This window comes from Saccoglossus kowalevskii, chromosome 16 (assembly GCF_978046115.1).
Source record: "Saccoglossus kowalevskii chromosome 16, keSacKowa6.1, whole genome shotgun sequence".
Lineage (NCBI taxonomy): Eukaryota > Metazoa > Hemichordata > Enteropneusta > Harrimaniidae > Saccoglossus > Saccoglossus kowalevskii.
Window position 1 is genome coordinate 14867425 of NC_140656.1, and position 26451 is coordinate 14893875.

The window sequence follows — 26451 nt, forward strand, 5'->3', positions numbered from 1 at the left end:
AATAACAAAATCTGATGCATTTTACATAGATCTAACAGAAAGATTCCTGTTGAGATAAGGCTTACCGTGTTTTCACCTTCAAGTGCCTGTGAAATGGCTGCTGTTTGCACGCCTAAAATTATCCATTGATATTATTAATAAATATTATTAATTGTTATGTTTCTAAGCATAAATTATTTTTTTAAGTGAAAAAATGCATTTTAAACTCAGTCTACGGCAACTTAATTTTTGTGTATTTTAAAACGAGGCTCCATTAGCTTCTCATTTGCATACATAAATTCCCCTTGTGGCGTCAGAAGGGGAACTTACTGGACAGCTTGCATTGCCGATACATGTAACTACACTGTTACCGTACTGTTTTATTTCATCGATCGTCTGAGTAAAAAAAAAACATTCAAAATTAAAATAAAAAAACTACAACATATAAATGTTTTGAAATTGTCGTTTTTTATTACAAATGGCAAGAATATGATACAAGACTTATGTTGGCAAGGGTCGGATACATTTTGATTTAATTAGGCTTTTACAGATGATCATTCCTATGACTACAACATGTGAATTTATTATACTACGACGGGTGGCCGATGTCTCAATCGTTGGTGCTCAGTGTCCTCGGCAACGAACATGAAATATCCTAGTCCGCCACCAACGGCGACTGATATTAATAACCATACATTGTATTTCATGACAAGCAGCATAGTGACGTAACCAATGATAAGTTGAGTGATATGAAGAATTGTGAGTACCACGTGGATTTTCAATCTGCGAATAAAAAACGCAATATTTTCATTATTAGACGAGTAGTGAAAACTAACAATATGCGCTTTGTTTTTTTATTGTTTTTTGTCGGAATATTAGATACTATAATGAACTAAAAATAAAATAAAATATTAAATGAAAATAAAAGTACAATTTTAACAGCATCGATTTTGGAGAATAAATTAACCAGAAACCGTTTTCTAATTAATGTTTAAACGCCACAGACTATTTATTTTACACGCGTTATTTACCACGACACGGCGCTTTAAAGGGCGGTGGTCATCGCGCCGCGCATACTGTAAAATGACTAATTTTCACTGTGTTTAAATTTCACTGATTTACCATTTCAGGCATATTCAGTGGGTTTTAAATTCATGGTTTCGTCATTTAGATAATGTGTTCTATGCTAAATTTTACATATTCACTGTGTTTTAATTTAGCGCATTTTTCCAGTCAGTGAAATAAGCTAAATTAAAACCCAGTGAATAATTACCCCCTTTACAGTATGCGACATTTGCGTTGATAAACATTGGTTTTCCCACAATCCAATGCGCTCTTCTAATGGAAATCACAAGTTTGAGAGTTGACCAGCACGCGACTTGCACTAATTACCGCCGGCGACTCCTTAAATACCTTTTAATCGCCTAAGACAATACCTAACTAAAGCTTGGTAACGTCTCGTTTATCTGCGCAACAGTTAAAGTCGTCATCTTTATTTATTTATATGAGACCCATATCTCGTGTATGCGTGGCGCGACGACCACCGCCCTTTAAGAGCCTTGTATAAAATACCGCCCTTAGCTTCAGCCGTTGGCAATTTAGGGTTTGACAATTAATAACTGGGGGTGGAGAGATAGTAGAACAAATGTGTGTATTTTGTATTCTTTTTTTTTTTTTTTTTTTTTATTATTTCATGTTGACTTTTCTATAAATTATTGTTTCGTAGATACTGATTCAATCTAAGTGCGGTCCATGGCCATGGATAATAATGGCTTCACAATTAATGTTGTGTCGTGTACAGCCCTAAACTCGACTCGACGTGCACTGATGTGACAATGCGCGTACAACAATGCGCCGCGACGCATAGAGCATGCAGCTAGAACTTATCTTTGACATTGATTATATTTACACGTATTCGGTTGTTTTTACCTTGTTTTATCGATTCTCGTTGTCGGCTCGGCCAGTTTCTCGTCTTCTGACTGTTTTGTATTCACCAGCATGTCACTTCCTTTGTCCATTCCGACTAGATCTGTGTGATTCTTTTTAGACGTCATCAACTCGAACTCGTACGTTTCCCATCGATTGAGACCCATAGCAATTGAAAGAGCCTTGCTTAAGGTCGGGTCTGCTGTTTCAGGTGTAGATAACGTTCGGTCTGCATGCTTGGCCAATAACGCAGATTGTGACAGTTTTATCTGCCAATTCCTGACGATGTGTTGGACGTACGCCTGAAGAACTACCAGGATCATTGAAAACACGCAAAGGAGGAATAGGCCTATAAACAGTTATTAAAAAAAAAAAAAATTTGCATCATATTTATAAAAATTTGGTGCATGCACCAGAAGTATTGCATCCAGCCTCGTGCTACATGCATACCCATGTCAGATTACAGTAGCTTGTAGAGAACACACATGGTATACACCACTTCTAGAAATCGCGCCCCCTAGTAACAGAGAGCGACTACATTCAAATAGACAATAGTGCTTGATTTATGTCATCGATTGTCTTCAATGATGTCTTCGTCACTAGAGGGCGCGAGTTCATGTAGAGTTCAAAAAATGAGCAATGTATTTTCCTTCACATAATAGATAAATTCAACTTACCAAGCGCTGAATGGATCTCTATAAACTCCCACAATGCATAGCCGATCTCGTGCCCAGAATAGAAATGATTCTGCGTGCAAAACAGACAAAATGGCCGACCAGATTAGGTATTGCATACATCTTGTAATCGTTTAAGTCACGACTACATCTTCCCGGATTATATCAACTCACTTTAAAATTTTATGTTTAAAGAATTTGGAACCTAGCATCAAAGCTATTTTTAACGCAACACTAGTTACTTACAATTGGCCAAACATCACCTCATACATCATACAACACAACAACCTCACCTCAGCTAATGGGTGTGTGCATTACAGTAAGACGGACAGGGACAGCTTTCTTTATAACGTTTGTATAGGGCAGGAAGTAGTCTGAGGTCATGACGATCATGTGTTGTAACTATAACTCAATAGCGACTATGCTTATGAACAATATTTAAATAATACTTCAATCTTGTGTCTAATGTGCTAGGTATTCTTTTTTTTCCTTTTTTACTATTTGGTGACCCATATCACCATCTACCCCCACCGATTAACTAACAATGTGTATGAATTAAGTGTCCATCGTTTCTTTCTCTTTCAAACTAAGTTATAATTCTTTAAAGCCAAAGGATGTTAATGTAATATTATTTGTTTTTCTTGAGAACATTACGACAGACTAGAAATTACCAAAGTCACGAGGAGCATTCTTATGATGAAGTTTACGTAACGCACAGGATACTATAGACGGGTTGGTGTCCATGTGTTATGTTCTAGTTTTAATAATCATAATTGAAGAACGAACCGTACAATTTTAAATATTTTTATTTCACAACAAATAACGATATGTCAAAACCAATTTCTTCGATGTGATAGCAATTTTGAATTGAATTGTACATTAAAATGCCTTTTATTTCTGGTATATCACATAATGTTTTGTAACAAGTATGAAATATGTTTGCTAAATGATTAAAACAATTACGTTTTAACTAAGTTGGAAAATCAGATATGGTAATTCCAACTTTTTCAATATTAGCATATTTTATTTTTCATTAGAGAACATCATAGGGGCATACAAATACCAACGTTGCTAGGATGTATGTGACGTATGCCACGCACGAATTTGCAATCCGTCATTTTCAACAAACTCCGAGTCGTTAAGTTGTTTGTAACACGAGAATCAGTTGGAGAGTTTGTGAGTGGCTTGCACAGTACTATTGTCAGACAAATTCAAATATCTTAAGGAGCGAGTCCAGTGTAGCTATATATATCGGTAATTAACCCTTAGCGGAAGTTACGGGGCACTAGTGGAAAACCACACAATCCTAAAACATGTACCACTTACTTGCATCGTCATTGCCATGCCCATGCCACTCATGCCCATACCACCGTGACTGTCGTCTATACCGCCCATGTCTGCATCTACGGAAACAATGTTGATATTCAAATCGAACTGGTAAACAATTCTTCAATACATTTTACTTTGCCCTTTGCCCTAAAACGCGCACAGTTCTTCTCGGCTAATTAATTAATCCATTACGGACTTTTATATACACTAAACGCCATGTTTTCTAGTCTGGCTTGTTTTCTCAAATCAAATCGTGTTGTGCTCATGAATTGTTCTAGGACCTTTATCACGTGACATTAGCGTTATAACACTGACCTAACTACACTGTATTCATAAGTTGATTATTATGTAAAGGATTTTGCGTATACGGTCCACCTGGTCTATGATGCGACCCAGACATCTTGACTCAGATCGGACTTTATACTAAATTAAAATAGCTACATGCCATTTTAGCGAATTTGACTCAATATATGCATTAACAAAATCTTAATTTAGCTAAAATGCCAACAATCTCATTTTGAAAATATACTTTATTCTAAATTAGCGACATCTTGAATTAGCAAAATTACGAGTTAGCTAAATTAGTTAAAATGACATACTAGCTAAAAATAGACGTGTTTTACAGTATTCTTGAAGAGTCCTCATAGCTTTATACATAACTCGTGTTATAAATTCCCACAAATAATGTGATAGACATCAGGGCTACCAACTCTTAAAAGTTAGTGGTCCTGATGAAAAGTTGATAGAATAACTTGCCAGTGCTGTTAAAATCAGTATAAGTACAGGGAGTACAGTATATGTACTTAAAATTAAGGAACATGTCACACGCAACGTAATATTACCATAATTGGTATAGTACAGGTGTGATGGTTCAAATACCAAAATGGCAACAGTAACAGAAAGACTTCCCTGGCGGCAATGATGAAATACGAACACGGAGCCAACAGATGAGGTTTCAACTGGTACTGGTATTATTATACTCTGCAAACATCAAGTACAATAACGCGGTAAAACTCCACTACTCCAATGACTAGATACTTAAACTACAATACAATTCAACGAGATCTCTGATCTGAAATCAGTGCTGAACAACTCCCCTATATATACCCCCACTGTCTATAAATAGACCATTACATCAGCATACATAATGAGTCTGGAATTTACTACAAATTTCTAGAATGTTTCATTACCTTCTATTGCTTTCTACAGTGTTCTATTACCTATTCAACCAGTTTCTAAAAAAAAATCTAGAATATTCCACCCAGACACAGTACGGTTCTAGAACATTCTCAGTAACACGGAAGTGGTAAACAAGTCGTGTGCGACATGCCTCCCCTCTCAAGAATATTATAACATATAATATTACATGACTAGCAACGACGTCAATAATACGAATATGATAACAATTTCAAATAAAACAACAATACAATATATCAAATCGAACTGAATAAAGCTCTGAATACATTAATTCGAAATTCACATACAGTAGAATATAATAAAATATGAAATATAGTCATAAACTAATAACATTCTACTATACTGTTCAAAAGTTCCTCAGTCCATCAATCTACTCAGGTAGTCCGCTACCACATTGTCCCGTCCAGGAATATCCTCAACACGATAACTATATCCTTGCAGAGTCATCGCCCATCTCATCATTCGGTCATTTGCAAACTTGGCTTTATCCAGGTAAGACAATGGTTTATGATCCGTCTGCAAAATGAACTCCACACCAGCTAAATATAGGCAAAATTTATTCACGCCCCATACAATGGCCAAACATTCCTTTTCTACAGTTGAATATTTCTTTTCTGCATCGGATAACTTCTTACTTGCATAAGCAACTGGATGAAGCTTCTCACCGTGATTCTGCATAAGTACTGCTCCAATTCCTACCTGAGACGCGTCCGTTCGCAACACAAAGGGTTTCTGTGGGTCTAGCAACTTCAGAATTGGTTTGCCCAATAAGTATTCCCGCAAAGTGTTATATGCTTTCTCCTGGGCCTCCCCCCATACAAGTTTGTTGGGTTGTCCTTTCCTTAGTAGGTCACTCAGGGGTGCTGCAATAGTTGCGAATAAGGGGATGTGGTCTCTGTAGTAATTGACCAGCCCAAAGAATGAACGGACACCTTTCTTGGTCGCTGGTCTTTGCACTTCTCGAATTTTCTCCATGTTGTCGTGACTTGGACTCACCCAGTTGTGTCCAATTTCATGACCCAGAAATTCTACTGATGTTGCACCCAAAACACACTTGGATGGTCTAGCTGTTATGTCCGCTGCCCTCAGTCTTCGTAACAACTCAGATAATACTCGAACATGCTCATCCCAGCAGCTTGAATAAACTATCAGGTCATCTATATAGCTTCCAACCCCTTCCATACCTGACAATAATTTCCTGATTCCCGCACCAGAGTAGCTCCCGAATTCTTCATTCCAAATGGCATCTTTAAAAATTCATAAGTTCCATCGGGAGTAACAAATGCCGTCTTTGGTATATCTTCTTCTGCTACTGGTATCTGCCAATAACCCTTACTTAAATCAATTTTTGACAGGAACTTACTATTATGTAGCCTCTGAAATATGTCCCCTGTTGTTACCATTGGCTCAGGGTCGGTTACAGTGACCTTATTTAATTTCCTATAGTCTACACATATGCCATTTGATCCATCTTTCTTCTTTACAATCACCACCGGTGACGCATAGGGTGATGTAGACTTCCTGATTACTCCCATTTTTAACATATCTTCAATATCTTGCCTTCGGTTCTCCCTTATTGCATATGGTAGTGAGTATGGCTTAGATCGTATTGGTGTATCATTTGTCAGGTCAATCTTATGACTGATTATCTTGGTCTTTCCTGGCAAGTCAGTAAACACCTTATCATAGGTATTGACTAAACCCACCAGTTCTTTCCTCTGGTGTTCTGTCAGGTCTGTACCAATTTGAACATCTTTACCTGACTCCTTGGGTTTACAAGTTCCTAACTCTAGAAGATCATCTTCGTCTACAGCATTCTCTTCATCTGACTCGTTGCACCCCGCTGTAGCTGCAAGCACAGCATTCATCAGGTCTATGGCCGTATTTGGTGAGTAACTTGTCTCACTTCCATCTGGTTGAGGTGACGTCTCCCGCTCAACATACAACTTTAACATATTTACATGATACGTCTTCACTTTGTCACCTACCCTCACTCGATAATTGTTTTCGCCTATTACCACATAAGGACCTTTACACTGCAACAACAGCTTGTTGTTGTCAGTTGGCAGCAAAATTAACACCTTATCTCCTTCCTTAAGCACACACTTCTTTGTTTTACGATGATAGTAACACTTGTATCGGTTCTGTGCCTTCTGTAATTCCTCTCGAGCAATCTCTAAAGTCTGTTCTAACCGATCTCTCAACTCAAACACATACTGGTAATTATTAACTATCTCAGGAGTATCGCTTTCTTTGGTCCATAACTCTTTAAGGATCTTCATTGGGCCTCTAACCGTTCGACCATATAACAGCTCAAATGGGGAAAAACCAGTTGACTCCTGTGGTACCTCCCTATATGCGAAGAGTAAAGCACTAATATACCGATGCCATTGCCTTGGCTGTTCATGGCACAACAGCTTTAACATCTTCTTCAAAGTACCATTAAACTTTTCGACCAGTCCATTGCAGATGGGGTGATAGGGCGTAGATATCAATCTCTTAATGCTGAGCAATCTTGATACTTCTTGCATACATTCTGACACAAACTGATTCCCCATGTCACTTAGTACTTCTTCTGGAACCCCCAATCGACTATAAAAGTCAATCAACGTCTTGGCTACAGTCTCCGTATCTATATTTTTAAGTGGAACCGCCTCTGGATACCGTGTAGCATAGTCCACCATAGTTAAGATGTATCGATGACCCCCCCGTCACTGGCTGGCGTAATTGGTCCAACCAAATCTATAGCCACACGCTTGAATGGCATATCAATTAAAGGCATCTTACCTAATGGGGCCTTCACAACTGATCCCTTTGAAACAGTCTTCTGGCACACATCACACACCCTACAAAAACTGGTAACATCTTGATGTAGCCCAGGCCAATAAATGCTAGTCACAATCCGGCCTTCTGTCTTCTTTATCCCCATGTGTCCACCAAATATTGAATCATGGGCAATCTCCATAACACGAGTCCTCAACAGTTTCGGCACAACCACTTGACGTACCGTCTTACTTCCTGGAACTAAACGATTCTGATACACACGATATAGCAAGCCCCCATATACCTGGAACTCGGTTGTATGGTGCCCTCTCACTTCTGGTTCTCTCTTATTATAATACTTCTTCAACGATGTGTCTGCTTGCTGCATCTCGATTAATTTGTCTTTTGTTACATGTGCTCCGGTCTTTACATCACACACTTTGAGTGGCTTCACCTTACCAGATTTCTTCACTTGCGCTCTGGTTGTTACCGCTCCACTCACATTCCACACTGGATCCAGGTCATCTGGTGGTCTTGCTCCAGGCACATTTCCAACAATTAACTCATAGATTGGGTCCTGCGCACATAATGCTTCAACCGTGCCTCTCAAATATGGTGTATCAATTTCCACCATGGCGACTGGAACCCTTCTTACAGTACGATCAACCATCAATATATGACCCATCTTTTTTGTATACTGGTCATCTGGTACCAAGCTCTTCTTGACTATAATGCCATTACACCCAGTGTCTCTCAACATGGTCACAGCAGTGTCACCAACCTTCCCTTGACCCACAGGAAAAGACCTGTCCTCCACAGCACCACTCCGTTCCATACATGCACCATTCACAACTTTTAACTGCTCCCCCGATGCTAACAACAAATGGTCCTTCTCAATCATTTTAGGCACATCACTATTAATTTGAACAGCACAGCTAGCACTGATATTAGACTCCTCTTTAACCACTGCAGCTGCACCAGTAGTAGTGGTGGGTTTGACACTCTTACTTTCTTGACTCTTGTGTTGTGCACTACGGCAGAACTTAGCCACATGTCCTATGGCACCACACTGAAGGCACTGTTTACCTTTGTCATGGTTGACATCAATAATGCGGGATGGACATTGTGCTGCTCGATGACCAACACCCTGACATACAAAACACCGGATACTACTGCCCTGTCCCACATCAGTATCTCTAATGGCAGTCTTATTATCATTACGCCTCACCTGGTCCTTCGGAGGTCAGTTCTCTCGGAACTTTCAGGTTTAATTTCACGGAATCGCTTCCTGTACCCATCCTCTGTGAAATCGTATCTTGTCAACAGCGCCACCTTCACACGATCATAGTCAACTGCATCAGTGTTGGACATTCTAGAATATACTTCCAGTGCTCTACCAGTCAACAGCGCACTCAATTTTGTGGCCCATCCATCTCTATGCCAACCCGCATTCGTTGCAAACCTCTCAAAACGCAATAAATAACTATCAAGTTCATCCTTACCATCAACAAATGCAGGCAACTTTGGCGACTTTGCATCACTGACCACATTTCGTTGACCGCGAATATCAGCCTGTTGGAGCCTTGGCATTGCTGCTTGCAGCTCTAATTTCCTCAACTCAAATTCTCTTTCCTTTTCTCACTGTTCTGCTTCCATTCGCAATTTCGCCTGCTTCCGCTTCCAGCCGTAACTTTTCCTTTCTTTCCTCAATCTCCCTTTCCGCTTCCAGCCGTAACTTTTCCTTTCTTTGCTCAATCTCCATTTTCCTCACCTCTGCTTCTATTTCCATTTTTGCCCTTCTCTCTTCCCTCGCGGCTTGTCTGTCAGCCCGCTGAGAACTCAGTTGCTTCAAAATAAATTTCCTTTTGTCTTCTCCAGTCATTCCCAGTTCATCCGCCCATTCCATCAACTCTTGTTTCGACATATCTTTTATCTCGCTGGCCATGTTGTCTTCTATATGTCTTCACTGCTCCCGGACGAGCCCCCAGATGTCACACGCAACGTAATATTACCGTAATTGGTATAGTACAGGTGTGATGGTTTAAATACCAAAATGGCAACAGTAACAGAAAGACTTCCCTGGCGGCGATGATAAAATACGAACACGGAGCCAACAGATGAGGTTTCAACTGGTACTGGTATTATTATACTCTGCAAACATCAAGTACAATAACGCGGTAAAACTCCACTACTCCAATGACTAGATACTTAAACTCTAATACAATTCAATGAGATCTCTGATCTGAAATCAGTGCTGAACAACTCCCCTATATATACCCCCACTGTCTATAAATAGACCATTACATAAGCATACATAATGAGTCTGGAATTTACTACAAATTTCTAGAATGTTCCATTACCTTCTATTGCCTTCTACAGTGTTCTATTACCTACTCAACCAGTTTCTAAAAAAAAATCTAGAATATTCCACCCAGACACAGTACGGTTCTAGAACATTCTCAGTAACACGGAAGTGGTAAACAAGTCGTATGCGACAGAACACTAATATATATAATAGAAAACATAGATATTAAAACTGATACTTTATTGCTGATACTTTCACAGTGATAGTTTTTGTTACATTAATCATCAACATCATACAACATTTCATCCTCAAATTCAGAGTGAGTACCGGATGACTTCATATTGAGCTGTTGAATGATTTAGCCTGCAAAGGTTTCACCTCTTTTTGCAATTTTCTGGGGCTTATTCAGTGTTTGAAATTACCGGTCGCACGGTCACCCAACTCCACCAAGTTCTCTGTCGAGACACAATGCTTTGTAACGTGCATTTTGAGCCCACCTTTCTCCAGATTGGCACTGAGAGTAACAAAATTGACTTGCGTGTATATATCTAGTACTTTATATTCCCACACGTTCGATTGACAACAAGGACACCATAGCTTGCAGTGAATTACCTCAGACTGGTGATCGACTTTAAATCCAAAATCCACCAACCAGCTTATTTGTTCCGTACAATTTGCTGGAACGGCTTCTTACTTGGTGGTTGTACAGTCCCCAAAGATAACAAAGAACGTAAAACCACAGCGTTCGAGTCGCCGCCCACGCATACGTGTTATTTTAGTTGTCAAATTTGCTTAGTTAAGTTGCAGGACGGCATGAGGTAATCGGCACTCACTTGTATGGCCAATGAGAACCACTTTTAGTACTGTTACTACACTCATCTGTATGGCCAATGAGAACCAATCAGTATTGTAGAGTGCACACGTGATGTTTTTATTGTTGTTATTACTATCACTGCACAAGGCCGGCTGGCAGACATTATCCTATATATCGGAAATATCCTCACATTCAAACATTACAATACAAATCGAAATTAAATTCATTTCGTATTTTTTGTGGTCCGTGACCAACTCCATGGCATCTTACTTTATTTAATTCCTAATGGACTAGCATACTGCAGCACTTGAACTTTCAAAAAAAAAAACTAGGTGAAAAGCGCCATCGTACGACGAATTGTGATAATATAGACGACCTTTCAAATGTGTTTCGTGCTTTGCAAAGGTTGAGACACTGTATATTGAGCTGTTTGTGTTTCATTTTACCTAATTTTAATATTTAATGCGATACACGGAGTTTCGTGAGTTTTTTTTTCTTCTTCACAGTATCTTTAACCCTTTATAAAGCGCTGACGGAGCGTGATCACACCCGTTTTTCACTTCACCGCCTCGGAACATACTAGTAGTTATGGATTTCGAAGCAGGGATGTGGCGTGAAGTACGTTCTGTTTTCCCTGAACTAAGAATCCAAGGATGCGTTTTTCATTTGACCCAGGCAATAGGCCGCAAAGTGAAGCAAGTAGGTTTACAGTCGGCGTATAACCGGAAGGGATCAGTATTTAGATTTATCAAAAAAATTATGGCGCTACCATTCCTGCCGCAGGAACACATCGAGCCCATGTTTAGAGAGTTAGAAGAAAATGCGACGACGGAATTCACGGAGTTGATGCGTTATGTCCGTACCACCTGGATAGAAAGCAGAGTTTTTCCAATCGCGTCGTGGTGCATTTTTTAAAAAAGCATCAGAACCAACAATCACCTCGAAGGATGGCATCGAAGGATAAATGGAAAGGCTAACCGCAGCGAATTACAGTTTTACGTTTTGATTCCACTACTGTACCAAGAAGCCAGGCTAACTACCATTCAGTCGCGTTTAGTAAGAGAGTCGAAGATTCCGTCGAGGGATCGCCGTAATTCGCGATTCTGTTGCCAAATTCAGGTATCTTCTAGTTTTATCCAGTAAAATGTTGCAACTTTTGACAAATATTGCTAGGTGCAAATGTTGAGAAGTGTGACGTCAAGCGGTTATGCCGTCGAGGGGTCGAAACGTCGAGGGGTCTAATCGTCCTGGGGTCTAATCGTCCTGGGGTCCAAACGGCGAGGGGTCCAAACGACTTGTAATCTGGCCGGTATCAGGTCGTTTGGGTCTGAATCAGGTCTGAATGAAGAGCGCCCTCACTTGTCAACTACACCACTCTGGGGTGCCATTTGTTATTGTTGGAATCAGTATTGACATGATATTGTTGAAGGTACGGGGACAGTATAAGCTGAAGCTCCCTGGGAAACGCTAACAATAGACTACCTTGATTGTTTTAATTTTTTTTTATATTTTAGATTACGGTGCTCCACGGCTAATTAAAACGTGTTCACTGTGATAGTGCAACGAACCAGGATCTACGCTTGTTATTGACTCGTTACACCACTTAGCCTTTATAGCCGTAGTTCATTCGGGAGCTATGGGTGGTTTATTCCTCCTGTATGACCACTGTAAGCATCTCAGGGTTTTGGACTTTGTACATTTTATGAGAGAGAGCATTAATCTGACTTTAGAATAAATAGTCTTCTAAAAAAATAAATAACGCGGAGTGAATGCAAAAATAAACAGTGTGTTCAATTTGGTACAATTTATACATCACAAACTTCAATAGTCAGTTAAATGTATTCTGCGTACAATAAAAAGTGAGAACAAATTACGTTAAAATTCATGTTTTGATCATTTTCTACCGAACATTGTTTATGAAATTTAAAGGGCGGTGGTCGTCGCGCCGCGTCCTATTCGATATGGGACTCATAGCGACGTATACAACGCGTGTAAAATACATTGTTTATTTACATGAAATTCGAACACGCGCCGCGCGACGACCACCGCGCCTAAAGATAAAGAAGCAGGTTCGTGGGCGCACGGAGACGTGAATTATGTTTTCTTTGTGTGTTTTTTTTTTATATTTTAGCTAAAATTTCGGAGGTCTACCACTAGCAGGACATATTAAAGCACTATAGTATATATGAATATTTATGTTTTTTGAAATGTTCATTATCTACGTTTTAGTTTCTCGACTGAAGATGGGGTTTCAAACTTCAATATTTCCGACTGTTTGTGGGCGGTGTTGTTTTATATTATGTTTAGTTACGATGCAATGGTACCAGAAGTGTTAAATACGCCCCCGTCACAGCAACAAGTACTATCAACAACTCCCCTTTGTAGATAAAATGTCCCTGTGTAGATAATCAAGGCACCGTCATGGTATGATCAAAGCAGTATTCAACGAGCTGTTTATGTTTGGGAGAATGGCTAATTTGTGTAATCACCTGCCCAGAGAAATGTTGGCTGTTGCTGTCTTGTAGAATTGTATTAATAGTAAATTATATGAAGATACTTTTAGTACTTTTCATAACCAAATTAAACTTTTTATTATCTGTATACAGACTTGAAAATTATGCACAGCGTTCGTTAAAAAACGCATTTTTTACGTTAATACAAGCATTTTTAGTACGTTCCAATTGTGATGTGGTTCCGAAATGTTAACAGTGTGGAGCCAGGATACATGATAAGACTGTGAGTGCCCACGAACTTGCATACATGTATATGGATTAAGTGAATACAAATGCTATGAATCTTAAGATTTAATTACATATATGTCATTGAATATGTACATCGAGGTTTCCTGTTAGCCAATATCTTGTGTAGAACGATTCAGAATACCCCGCCCCCATTTTTGCATACTTTTATCGAATGAAATGGGGGTGCAATTTTGAGTATCGTCTACAAATGTGTATACATTTGGTGTATATCATGTATATATTGTTTTCATGAAAATGTTTTTTAACTAGTTCTCGGATACCCTTCGATAATCCTGACACAAAGCATATTATGCTTCGCACGTTTCATGCAAGCATTGCAGGAAGAAACAGTTCGCCCTTACTTGATTACTTTCGAAGTCCCCGCCCCGTCCTTGAAAACTCATTAGTCTCTAATACAAACTATACATGATGACAAAGTCTCCCGTGGCGTTTAACGTCTAAATGGACGTGACTCTGTCGAACAAAAGTCTAGTACGATAGAACCGGTTGGGTGGTTGGTTGGTTGGATGGTTGGTTGAGGCTAGGCAGGAAGATGTAAATTTGACCGGGATCGGGATGGTGTTTTGAACAGTTACAATCCCTCTAATCGTTCGCACGGTTTCGCTGTGAAGTGACGATCGAATAAATGAACCTTGGCTGGCGAAGATATACATGTGCACGCCCATATAACACTCTTCACCTTGCCTTTTAGATCGTAAAAAATGTTAACAGACTATAATGGGTTCGTGTAAATAGTAGTAATGGTGGTCATTATGGCCCTGGTGTGAATTATATTCAAAGTAGCGGCCAAGTTCATAGATCGTGTAATATATCTCATGCATAACGAATATATGGCTTTATTATTCACAGCATATTTGTTTGTCTTTTGAAGGTCATTTTTCAGAGTTCATAGAAAGAATTCAGCAAATTAACACTTACCTAATAGCACAATACAAGAGTCGCGCATGATTTCCTCTCGAGCGGCACGATGTCAAAGCACTAACAATTGCAAAGCGTAACAATTGACAGGACTAGGTTATTTTCTAGCTCAAAAAAGGCGTACTTACTTAATTCTGTAAAATTCATTTAGTCGTTCATTTGGGCTCTGGTTAGTGCTCCACCGAGTGCAGTACCTCAAGGCCACGTCTTAACGAGCGTCAACAACAAATTAAATCACCAGCACCAATGCAGTCAACATGAGATTTTCATGACAAACAAAGTGGTAAGACTGCTGGCTGATAGAGGAATGCTGCGCGGGGCGACAGCCTGTGACAAAAACCATAAATAAAAAACAAAACAAAATCATCAGAAATTATCTGGCCTGGGGGCGCACTAGCAACACATTCAACATGGCGGCGTCCAGCGAAGCCGGTGTGCACGAAGATGAAAAGTATTCTGAAGATAACCCCTTTATTAACTCACAGATGGTAGACATGCTGATTGGAGAAAAAAGAAAAGGACAAGCGGAACCAAAAATGTTCGGTTTACCGCAAATGCCGAAGTCTAAAGACGAACTGATCATTGAAAAAGTACTGGAGAGCTGCACGTTCAAAAGCGTATTGAGTTGTGTCCTGGGTAAGTTCTAGTCCTAGTGCATGCATGGTAAGGTCAAGCATTACCGAGAGCTGTACATGACCACATTCTAGTAAATAGTATGGCTAGTGTAATTGAACGTGTGTGTGATTGCGACAGATGTCAGTTTAAGCCCGGGTATCTTAGGCGAACAGAAACATTAAATAAATTTGCAAATAACTGTATGTATGTTGCTACAGCTGCTCTGACTCGGTTTCAAATCTGTTGTCGCATGGACGTACTATAGAGTACGACCATGGTTGTCGCTACTGTGACTGGGAAACTTGGTTATAGTGCTGTGATTGTCCGAAGTGTTAAGAAAAATAATAACACGTAAAATCAGTCAATAACTGGTCACTGGTGTGTTGTTTACTTTGTAGTTATGTTATATTATAATAATTTAATGTTTAGTGAACAGCACAAACGAATGTCTATATATTAAGAATAAGCCTGGAATCCTGCCATTCAGAATTCTTAGTGCACTCAAGAATGGTCTGGTGAATCGCTGCTTAAATGCGTAGACTACACAGAATTCTGTGTCATCACTGATTGGCTGTATTCATGACGTCACCATGGGAACTCGTGTGCACAGACTGACTCGTACGTAAATTCAGGCCTAAATATGGACTAGTACAGCCCACTGCTGCCAAGTTTCTTCAGTTTGTGTCCTCGTGTATAAAAACACATACTAATGAGGGTTGACTACAGTATATATGACAGAAATTGGAAACCATGTCTACCTATATAATGATTCTGGCCACTAAAGGAACAGACTAGCATGTGGCATATTCATTTGTGGAAAGTGTACCACCGCTGTTTATTTGATTATTGTACTACAAACGCATGAATGAGGAGAGTGCTGAACAAATAAACACTGATGCTGTTATGACAGACACCCATTCTCTTTACAATCAATCAATGTTCAATCAAGATTAATATATCACTTTACATTAGATAGTTCATATGACCATTGACAATGTAACTTGTCCAAATGATTCATGAATTATTTTCATGCTTGCAAACAATTCCGTTTAGTTTAGTAATTTGTGATTTTGTGTTTGACGTAGTATCATATAATTTATTTAGGTTTGCTTATGCCTTATTGATATATACCGGTATACAGGTAAACAGACAGTGCTTTTAGGGATCACCTATATTTCCATGTTTTCTTTTTAATATTTGAAAACAAACATCATTATGAATTATTTCAGGATTTGGTCTGGGTGCTGCGATTGGTCTGTTTGCTGCCAGTGTAGATCCAATTGATCCTGAATTAGCTGCTAAGCAAAAAGCTAAAGAGGTTTTAAAAGATATGGGAAAGCGATCTCTCTACCATGCCAAGAACTTTGCTATGATTGGTGCTGTCTTTGCATGTACCGAGTGTGTTATAGAATCTGTGCGTATCAGCTCGTTTTTAATTAATAGTAAAATAATGCAGCATGTAACAGGCCATTTTCTGCATCTTGCAAGTTTTCATGTGATTCAGCAAATGAGTGCCTCAGGTTATATTCTACTTTCTAAATTGGTCACATACATTTGTGTATATATGCAAAGGGATCATCTGTTTATAGTCTCTATAAAGAGTGGATCTGGAGGCATGAAATTTTGTTTCCAGATTGGATTCATAATCCTCTGACTGGCCGCCATATTTTGGTATACAGAATGCTGTTTGATAGTCATACTCTGAATTGCCGTTTGAATTTTCAAATCATAAATATATTTCTTGAGCCGCGCACTCCCGTGCTGCAGTACAACATAAAATCTTTCTCAAATATATTTTTCTCTGTGAAAACTTCCCAGCAACACCAGCTGACAATGTGTAAAATTACTCCAAAACTATTTCAATGGCGATAGATACACTGTTATAATGGCGCAGAAACCTGATATGGCATTTCGAGGTCAATCCGCCAAGTTGTTTCTGTGCTAGCTACCGTACTCTCGCGAGTTTTGATATAGTTAACATGAAGGGTCAGCTGATTTTTGAAGCGAGAGTTCTTGAGACTGTATGACCTTTCACCCACCAGATCCAGATGATAGTGATATGTAACCATATATGCTCTGCTACAAATCAGAAACGTTATGATACATAGAAAAGTGTCAAATGTTTTCATTAATTATTGATACAGTGCATTGTACTATATTCAAATCATGATAACAAGTAGTACTAGTTTCCCATTTTATAATTTTTTTTCTGTCAGCATCGTGGTAGAAGTGGTACTGGTAACACAGCACTAGCTGGATGTATCACAGGTGGAGTAATCGGCCTACGAGGTAATGATACTATTCCGACTACTAAACATTTCATTTTTTATTAGTGATGCTGGGTTTTAAAGTTTTGTGAAATGCCTGGGTCCCACTTTTTCCAAATAGACAGATAATGAACACATTTTGGAAGTTTGGATAGAGTTCAATAATTATTTGGTCTTAAAAAGACGTTTTTGGCGATTCGCTCCGCTAGGATTGCCCTTATAATCACTTTTGTGGCTTTGTGTGTGTGTGTGTGTGTGTGTGTCTGTGTGATTTCCAATGTTTTCATGTATTATTACTTCTGTGATTTTTTTGGCTTGTAGGTCACACCTTCACCCTAGTTATAAGGAAAAATCTGGGGAAAAAATTTGGCCCACCATTGCCATAGCAACAGCCAAAAAACTGATTTTTCCATAGCCTTGTGCCAAATGTATCTCTTCTTACAAATTTAGGATAAAACACCTCAGACATAGCTCATTCTACTCAGCTTGAGTGTGGGCACAAAGTTACTACCGGTACATGTATTTGAATTTTTGATATCTTTTTTCATTACCGAGAAATTTAACCCCAAAGTTGGGGTAACTGTTTACCAGTTGGAATGGCATTTTAACTCTCCTGTGATTTTTTGGGGCTGGGCCGATTTGGTCCAAACTTGGCAGATAAGTCACACCTTCACTCTATTTAGGTTGATAAATCTGAAAACAAATTTTGGCCCATCGTTTCCATGGCAACATTGTTAAATTATTGTTTAAAAAAATCAGAATCATTTTTTCTAACTGAAATGAGTTCCATGTATTAACTGTAATTCACAAACAGTATTATGTTTATTTCAAAAATCTGGTACTTGACCCAATTTTTTTTTTTTTTACATGTATAACCCTGTATAGCAATAAGCAATCCCTTCATGAAAGATAAGAAACTCTCAAAAATTTCCATCAACTTTATTGAGGGGAGGCAAGGGGGGTAGCTGGTACGGTTTTACGGGAAATAAAAAGGGCTTTTCACAATTTACGAAGAAAAAAAAGTCGTTTTTACAGTTTACAGTGTTAACAAATGGAACATTGAATGGTCCGAAGAGCTCTCCGACTCAAATTCTCCACCATTGCTGGCTGTGTGAAGAGACGCATGCGCATATTACCCTCGTAATGCTCTTCATTCGGTTAGAGGGCCTTTTACGTGTTGACATTCAATTTTGTAGTGAATTGTGTCATCTAGTCGTTTTACAGTTTCTAAAATGTAATTTCCCTGGATTATTCTTTACGATTTTATATTTTGGATGTGAATTTTTGTACGTACGAGAAAAATGACACATTTTTACAGTGTACGAAAACAATATTTGATTGATTACGTTGTACGTCTAGCCTGTGATTACAGAATTACGGAATTTATTTTTTCTATTTACGTTGTACGAACAAAAAAATATTGCAATTACGTTGAACGAAAATAACCCTTGCCCCCCCCCCCTTTATTGAGCAACAAGAACCACTGCCTACATCTGATTTTGAATGGTGGTAAACGTCACTTCCCATCCTGTTCAATATTTTTATTTCATGTTCAATGTGTGTAAAATACTAGTACATGGTTTTCATGAAATTTTAATTGACTTGTGTATGTAATTACTAACATATTTATTTTTCTCACAGCTGGGGTAAAACCTGCCATTGCTGGATGTGTTGGATTTGCTTCGTTCTCCGCTGCAATTGATTACTACTTCCACATCAGATAACCTGTGATGTCATTTCCTGTCATTTAATAATCTTTGACTGTGGTAGCATCCCACAATGCATCTGTGCAAAGAAAACAGTAGTGTATATCCACAAGGGGCTATAACTGAAGAAAGACAATATAAAAGAAAATGGTTCCATAATGACACATTTTGAAAGAGTTTTTCAGAAGATTATACATAATTCATGCACACCATGATAGAAATCTGATTTCTGAAAGTCTCCTTTTCTGTGTGCCATGTTGTAAAACAGCAGCAGGGAAATTGTGTTTGGAAATATGGTAGTATTCATGAGCCTCACTTTGGTGGACCAATCAGATTTAGAAACTGCTATGATGTCAGGACATGATGTTCATCGTTTTATTATGTACAATCATGTGATGAGGTTATATTGACAATAAACTCTAGTACTATTGTATTTTTTATTTAAAACTTTGTATGAATGTACAAATTGCATTAAATAAGTTTTTTCTGACAAAAAGTAGTGTTTTTAATGTTATAAAGTTAATTTTAGTTCACATCTTGTCTTCCATTAATTTGTCTTCCATTAATTTGTCTTCCATAGACACTAGAAGGGAGAGGATAGGCACTGAGTTGAACATAAGACTTCTGTGCCATGTCTGGTGTGTTTTACATGCACCATAAGTGTTCAGATGAGATTCAGGTCTATGAGATTGTATTACTCTTATATCAAGACCTTGCGTTCCCCACAGATCACTTTACTTCAATGTATGTTACTATTTCTACCTAATGTATTAAATCACTTTTTATTTTGAATACATTTTTAACTGGGCATTTTGAGGTGTACGTACAGTGCAATTTGCTAAAGAAAATAGTTTATATAGTTTGGGGAACAGAGCTGTGACCATCTTCCTATCAAAACGGCATGGTAAATGAATGAGCTACGACTGGTGTCCATACTAATTATTTGTGGACCAACATCAATATTTGGGTTCTGGGGGAAGATGTATAAAACAAGCCATGCATGGCACAGTCCCTGTTAGTTATCAAATTTAAGATATATAGTTTTGTTTATAGTAATATAGTCAGGAGTATGAATCCAGAAGATACTTGATTATGATGATGATTTTTTAACATGAAAATGATTGACATCTTGTATCTGATTATCAAACAAGTACTTGTCCATATTGAGAAATATTGATCTGGAACAGCATTTAATAATTAAAACAAAATGATCACCAGTCGGCCATTTTATAATACATCTATATATCTATAACATCATGTAAAACGAATCTATAAAATTTGAACATAATCAGTCAAAGCATATCAAAAATGTGGCTCTAGGAGCGCATTCATATGAATGAAATGGCTGCCAGTCAGCCATTTTGAATCCGATCTGAAAATGAAGTGCATCAGGAACCCATAATCTTTAATGTATGTACCAAGTTTGAACAAAATCTATCCATAAATGCCAAGATCCATTTCTGGAATGCCAGAAATGCTTGATTTATGATGATTTTTAGCACAAAAATAGCTGCCATTTGGCCATTTTGAATCAGATTTTCAAACCAATATATCTATGTCATGATGTATAATGAATATATAAAATTTGATCATGATCAGTCAAAGCATGACAGAGATATGGCACTAAACTGCATTCATTAAAACAAAATCAGGATTTTTCTAGAAAAAAACTGCATAAAGGAGCACTCAATCAGAATGTTATGGTTGCCAGAGGATCTGCTACCTAGGGTAAAGGAGCACATGGTCATGGCATTAGGGTGCTGCGCCCCTGTTCCCTTGTTTAAAAACATCCCTGCAAATGGCCATTTTAAATTGGATCTAAAAAATAAAATGATGTGCATCAAGGTCCCATAATGTTCAACGTATGTACCAAGTTTAAACAAAATCCATGCATAAATGCTTGATTTTGATGAATTTTTAGCTCAAAAATGGCCACCATTCGACCATCTTAAATCAGATCGTGAAACAAATTGATGTGCATATATATAATATTATCTATGATGTATATGTGAAGCTTGATTGTGATTGGCACAGACACACAAAGGTCAAAACCCAAGTCCCTGTTTTCGGACTGCGTCCGAACGGAGACTAATAAACTACTGCAGTTCAGCAATCTTGTTTCTAAAGTCTATGGTTATACGTAGCACGAAGTCAAAATGAATTAATCATTCAATTTTTTTTTAGAAATCCAGTGCATATATATTTGTGAGAATATAAATAACATTTTTTTAATTTTTGTTGTTGATTTAAACAAAATTACATTCAGCTATTAGGAAAAGAAAAAAATAATATAAAAAAATATATAATATAAATCTTGATAAAAAATAAGTTAATCAAGTATCATAAAAACTTAAATTTTGTCATAATTATTAAACAATCAAAATTCCAATAATCAATCTGACAAAAAATACAACTTTTGTAAACTATATTGGATGATTTATACATGAGTGATGTTCATGTAATGTACAATGTTCTCTTCAGCTTACAATCAATGTGCAACTAGGGATGGATTTGTGAGGAAAACACAATATAAGTGAATAGTTCCTAGTGCATTCCGCAATCAGTGAAGGCGATTTTTTGTAGAGTGAACTGTTGGCTTAAATCTCGTAGTCCTTCCAAAGACTAAAAACAAAAACAAAAAAGTATTATCATAGTACGTCATCTGCATCATATTTTCATTATTATTGGTTTATACCATCAGAATACCGGAAATGAAACAAGTTGAGGCAATGTGCCCTCTAACAAGACTGTTGTAGGATTTCGGATTCAAAATGGTTCACTGCTTGAAAGGTCTTCAAGTCAGACTTGAGAAACAAACAAAAATGCTGTGGCCCCCTTATTTCCTTTGTTATATTTGTTTATAAAACATGAACTTTTTTTCAAAATCACTATATGTATTATCTTCTGTATGTACACAACTGAATTGGGACAACTTGTTGTGTCACAGAAAATCTTTGTGTGTTCGTGGTGTGTCATATTGGGGTAGAGTCCACACTGGTAACCGAACAATTTATTGAAATAAAAGAGTTCAAAATGACATGCAAAATGATCAAACCTGACATTTTTACACTGGTTTCTATGGCAAGATTTTTTCTTCATCTCAAAATTGGTGGACTTGGTGGAAGTCTATCCATTTTTCGACTATTTCCTTATTTTACTGATTGTATGCCAAATTTATTATGATCACTTGGACATTGGTCAAAATTTTCTTGAAAACCCAGTTAGATTCAAGGGCAGAAAAAAACTCCCAATCTCTTGTTAACTAATCTATGTAGCAGTGATGCCCTCTTTGTTAACTGTTTATAGCCAGTTATCACCCTGAATCTGAATAACCAACAACCCCTTCTGCCAATGGCGTTTCATAGAGGCCTTTAATTTCGCAAGAGCAAAAATTTCGCAATACAGCACGAGGTATCAGCATACGAGAACAAATTCACAAAATATACATCACATTTGCTCTACTAGTAGTGCATTATTTATGTAAATGACAGAAGTGGGTATATACAGTAGTAAGTCTTATTTTATTTTATTGTCTTATTTCTGTTTTGCACGCACTTATATTGGAGAGCACATATAGTCGGCATAAATATAGAGACCTTTAACCTTTTCACCACCAGTTCCCTCTTCATCACGAATTGAGTAAAAACCAAAAATTTACTCAAATTTTTGTCTACTGGCTCCAAAATTAAGGTTCATTTCTATAAATATTGAAGAATATTAGGAAAATGTGCAGAAAAATTTTGGCGAGAAAGTCTGGTGGTGAAAAAGTTCACCCTACAGAAGGATATATTATATTGTAATAATAATAATAATAATAATCTTTATTGAAACCGTATCCCGGAGTGGGATCTTAGTTGAAAATACAATAAAGTAATACAAAAAAGATGTATGTTTGGTTGTTTATTTACATGATATTCCTACCTTTTCGTGTAGTCTTCATCTTGTAAATTCTGTTCTATTAAATTCCTGATTTCTTGAGGTGGACTGAGTGCATGCCTGTCTGCTCTGTCCCACCTCTGTAGTCTAGTAATACCTACACATGAAATACAGCATTATGGTTAAGGTTGATTACGCTGGTAATAAAGTTTCACAAGTATGGTTGGTTGGATGGGTTCAAAGTAGATATGTAGAAGTTTTTTACGTGAGACTGTTTTCCATTGCCCATGTATCCATAACACTTAAAAATACAAAAGTTTAAAAAAAATGAAATATATTTTTGTACTTTTGATTGGGTTGTGTTTTTCGTATCTTCATAAGGTCAGTGTTCTCACAATCCAAAATAGCTGGTGGGTGGCCTAATTAGCATAGATTTGCATATTAATTTGCATATTATTTACATGCAACGGTGTACAAGCAATGACTACCATTCAGAGGTTTTATCATATGTTAACTCTGTACAGCACAAAGTGATACCGAGTAACATATTTCTTTAAAAAAATTAGTCTGACACCAAGTTTTTTTTTCAACAAAAAAGTTCAAATTTTTACAAACTGTATTGATCAACCTGAAGTCAAATACATAATTGTATATGGGGGGATGATTTAACCACACACTTGTACTTTTGTACATCACAAAGTTTTACACAAAGTACAATGTAAGCTAAAGCCATGTAAATCTATTTTTTTAATAACTATAATCACACACATTGAAATTGAGAGATGTTGGCAAGTTCAAGCTTGAGGTAGACTGCATATCATGTACTTGACCAACTAATCTTTATTTGGGTTATTGGCTTTATCAATAGGTCACATGCCACTAATCAACCAATGGCTGCTCAATTTAAACGCCTTGCAAGAACCAATGACATTTTTTTAATATTTTTTTTCTCAGGTGCTCCCTGTTTGAGGGCGTGATCACGTGGGTCAAAGGTGAGACCAACATGTGGTCTTTTGTTTACTACTTAGCGGCTGTGTACCTGTGGGTTTATTCTGTTTGTATTTGGATGTTCTAATCTTGGTATTTTTCCAGTGATTTCTCTAGATGCAAATACAGTAGGTGTGTCTTGTTTACCTGAGATTTGCAAGAGCCAACAAGTTATTTTTTTCGTGTGGTTGATTACTGGCATGTTGATTTCCCATTTTTGAGCCATGTTTTCAACTTTGTTTATAATTTTCATATTGCAATCTCGTCATATTTAACATTGTCGTCTATGGATTTTCAATTAGTGGTATGAGCCCTAGAGCACATGTATTTATATGGCTTCAAAATCACATAGAAAGGGCATTTCATTCATAACCTTGACTTAAATCAGATGTCTTTTCCAGTATTGGGGCAGCAACTTGCTCACAACTTTGGTTTTGCCCAAGCAGATGATCCAACACTAAGACATCTGCATATTTTTCAGTCTTGTAAAAACTAATTAGTGGTGACAGAATGAAAGAGTAATATCATAGACCCTACAACAGATTGTAAGGTTTAGATACTAGTAATCAGAGCTTCTCACCTGTACAAGGTCCATATTCTAGTGTCAAGTCAAAGTTTTTGAGCAAATCCAAATCTTTTTTTTTCAACAATTCTGCAGCACTTGGTGTAGTTGCAGCTGAAATTAAAAATACAATGTTTATACATGGATGAGTCTTGCATTTGGCCTTGACTTGGATCAGTTTTGGGATGAAATGACTGCGGGTTAAACCTCCACTCATCACTGGAGTCTGCCTTTGTTTGGTATTTCCTGAATATCAATAGTAAAGTTAACTGTCTTTGCAGCAAGCATATCAAATGTTGTGGTAATTATGCACTTTCAAATTTCATGTAAGACCAGACAAAAAATATTCATTGTTTATTTCTTGGCACAAAAAAAAATGTTGATCATGCTCCGTATATGTTATATTGGACCCATATGAAACATAACATGCCCTGATGACCACCATTCTCTAACTCTTATGAGAGACCAATAATCGCTCTAATAATAATCAAAGTCGTAATTTAACCATTACAAAATAAAATAAAATTGTTAGCTGTCCCAAAACTAATCTAAATATTAACATGTACACTGTAATATATTTTTGTTTTTGCTGCTGATGTTTTGTGTTTTTGTTTAATTTACTCTGTGTTTTTATAGATCTATGTAGGCTGTAACTTATAATATATTTGTTTCACTATCACTCTTTTTATCAAAAATGTGTAGATACTAGAGACCAGCCGACCCCTCCCCTTCCATAGAGACGAGGCGTACAGTAGCCCTGTGTACATGTCTGTTGTTCCGGCCGCTACGGTGTGTGTGTGTGGGGGGGGGGGGGGTGACGTAGCGGCCGGAACAACAGACATGTACACAGAGCTAGGTGTACACCGGTAGTTGATTATTTAGAGAATAGTTCCTGGGCTCCCTGTGGTCCAAGTTTCATGATTATAATGACTGTTTCGCTGTGACCGTATTCAATCAGTTACCTCACTGTAATAACTAATTTGGTATCGTAGTTTGATCATAGACCTTAGAAAACAGGTTTTCTCAGGTCTATGGTTTGATTTATAAACAAAGATATTTGCATACTTTCTTAGTATAGTAACTACGAGTTCAGACAGTTGTTAGGGCTGTGGGTGGAGTCCTCCATTTTTAAATGACCTCACCTAAATTTGACTTTGTTTTACTGTAGGTTTCACATTTCTGACATGCTTTGCTGGTAGTTGCAGTCTTCTTTTGTTGATGAAAGTGTTCCGTGATCAACTCGTTCGACATTTTGATTGCTTCACATGTAACAGTACATCGAGTTCTGACAGTGCCGTGTTTGGAAAATGCCAACTCAGCTGTTTGCGTTGTTTACACAGGGGGTTGGTTGTTTACGTTGGGAATACCTATACTTTCACGGGGCTGCATGCATGCAAAACAGAGGGGCACATTTATACAGCAACACTTCATACTCCTGTAATTTCTACTTTGGTATTCCAAGTGTAAATAATTCGATAAAGAAATAACGTGAAACTAATATAACCACAGTTATTCAAGTAATTTCTGCAAAGTTGTAGCTAACACCTACATAAAAAAACTCAGCAATGTCTCCTGCATTTAAAATGATAGCCGCCCAATGGAAAGACCTTTAAGTTGCTAAAAATACGAGATTGAAGTCACGCCTTAAAATTAATAACTTTTTTGTTGATTTTTATTTTTAATTAACTAATTAAGTTAAAGTAGCTTGCTAAAAATTGTTTGTTAAAGCATAATGATAATTTACAATAATACAATAATTTTCTTTCATTGT

General features: G+C 37.5%; 4 protein-coding genes across 4 annotated transcripts in view; 2 read left to right on the forward strand and 2 right to left on the reverse strand.

The window, feature by feature from the left end:
- The window catches only part of LOC100368929 (transducin beta-like protein 2), a 53378-nt gene that overhangs the window by 11213 nt on the left and 15714 nt on the right, over window positions 1-26451 (forward strand). The window lies entirely within an intron of this gene.
- LOC146733686 (uncharacterized) lies at window positions 429-14935 on the reverse strand. Its single transcript, XM_085491107.1, has 5 exons — window positions 14796-14935; window positions 3906-3982; window positions 2583-2652; window positions 1909-2254; window positions 429-762 (listed from the first exon to the last, which is right to left on the reverse strand). The coding sequence occupies exons 1-5, from the start codon at window positions 14812-14814 to the stop codon at window positions 564-566; spliced, it is 711 nt and encodes a 236-aa protein (XP_085347233.1). The 5' UTR covers window positions 14815-14935; the 3' UTR covers window positions 429-563.
- LOC100366726 (mitochondrial import inner membrane translocase subunit Tim22-like) lies at window positions 15053-20051 on the forward strand. The gene is made up of 4 exons (XM_002741008.4): window positions 15053-15303; window positions 16512-16696; window positions 17499-17571; window positions 19191-20051. The coding sequence occupies exons 1-4, from the start codon at window positions 15078-15080 to the stop codon at window positions 19271-19273; spliced, it is 567 nt and encodes a 188-aa protein (XP_002741054.1). The 5' UTR covers window positions 15053-15077; the 3' UTR covers window positions 19274-20051.
- Window positions 19679-26033, reverse strand: LOC144341764 (DNA polymerase delta subunit 4-like). Its single transcript, XM_085491109.1, has 4 exons — window positions 25823-26033; window positions 24699-24794; window positions 23177-23288; window positions 19679-21877 (listed from the first exon to the last, which is right to left on the reverse strand). The coding sequence occupies exons 1-4, from the start codon at window positions 25929-25931 to the stop codon at window positions 21853-21855; spliced, it is 342 nt and encodes a 113-aa protein (XP_085347235.1). The 5' UTR covers window positions 25932-26033; the 3' UTR covers window positions 19679-21852.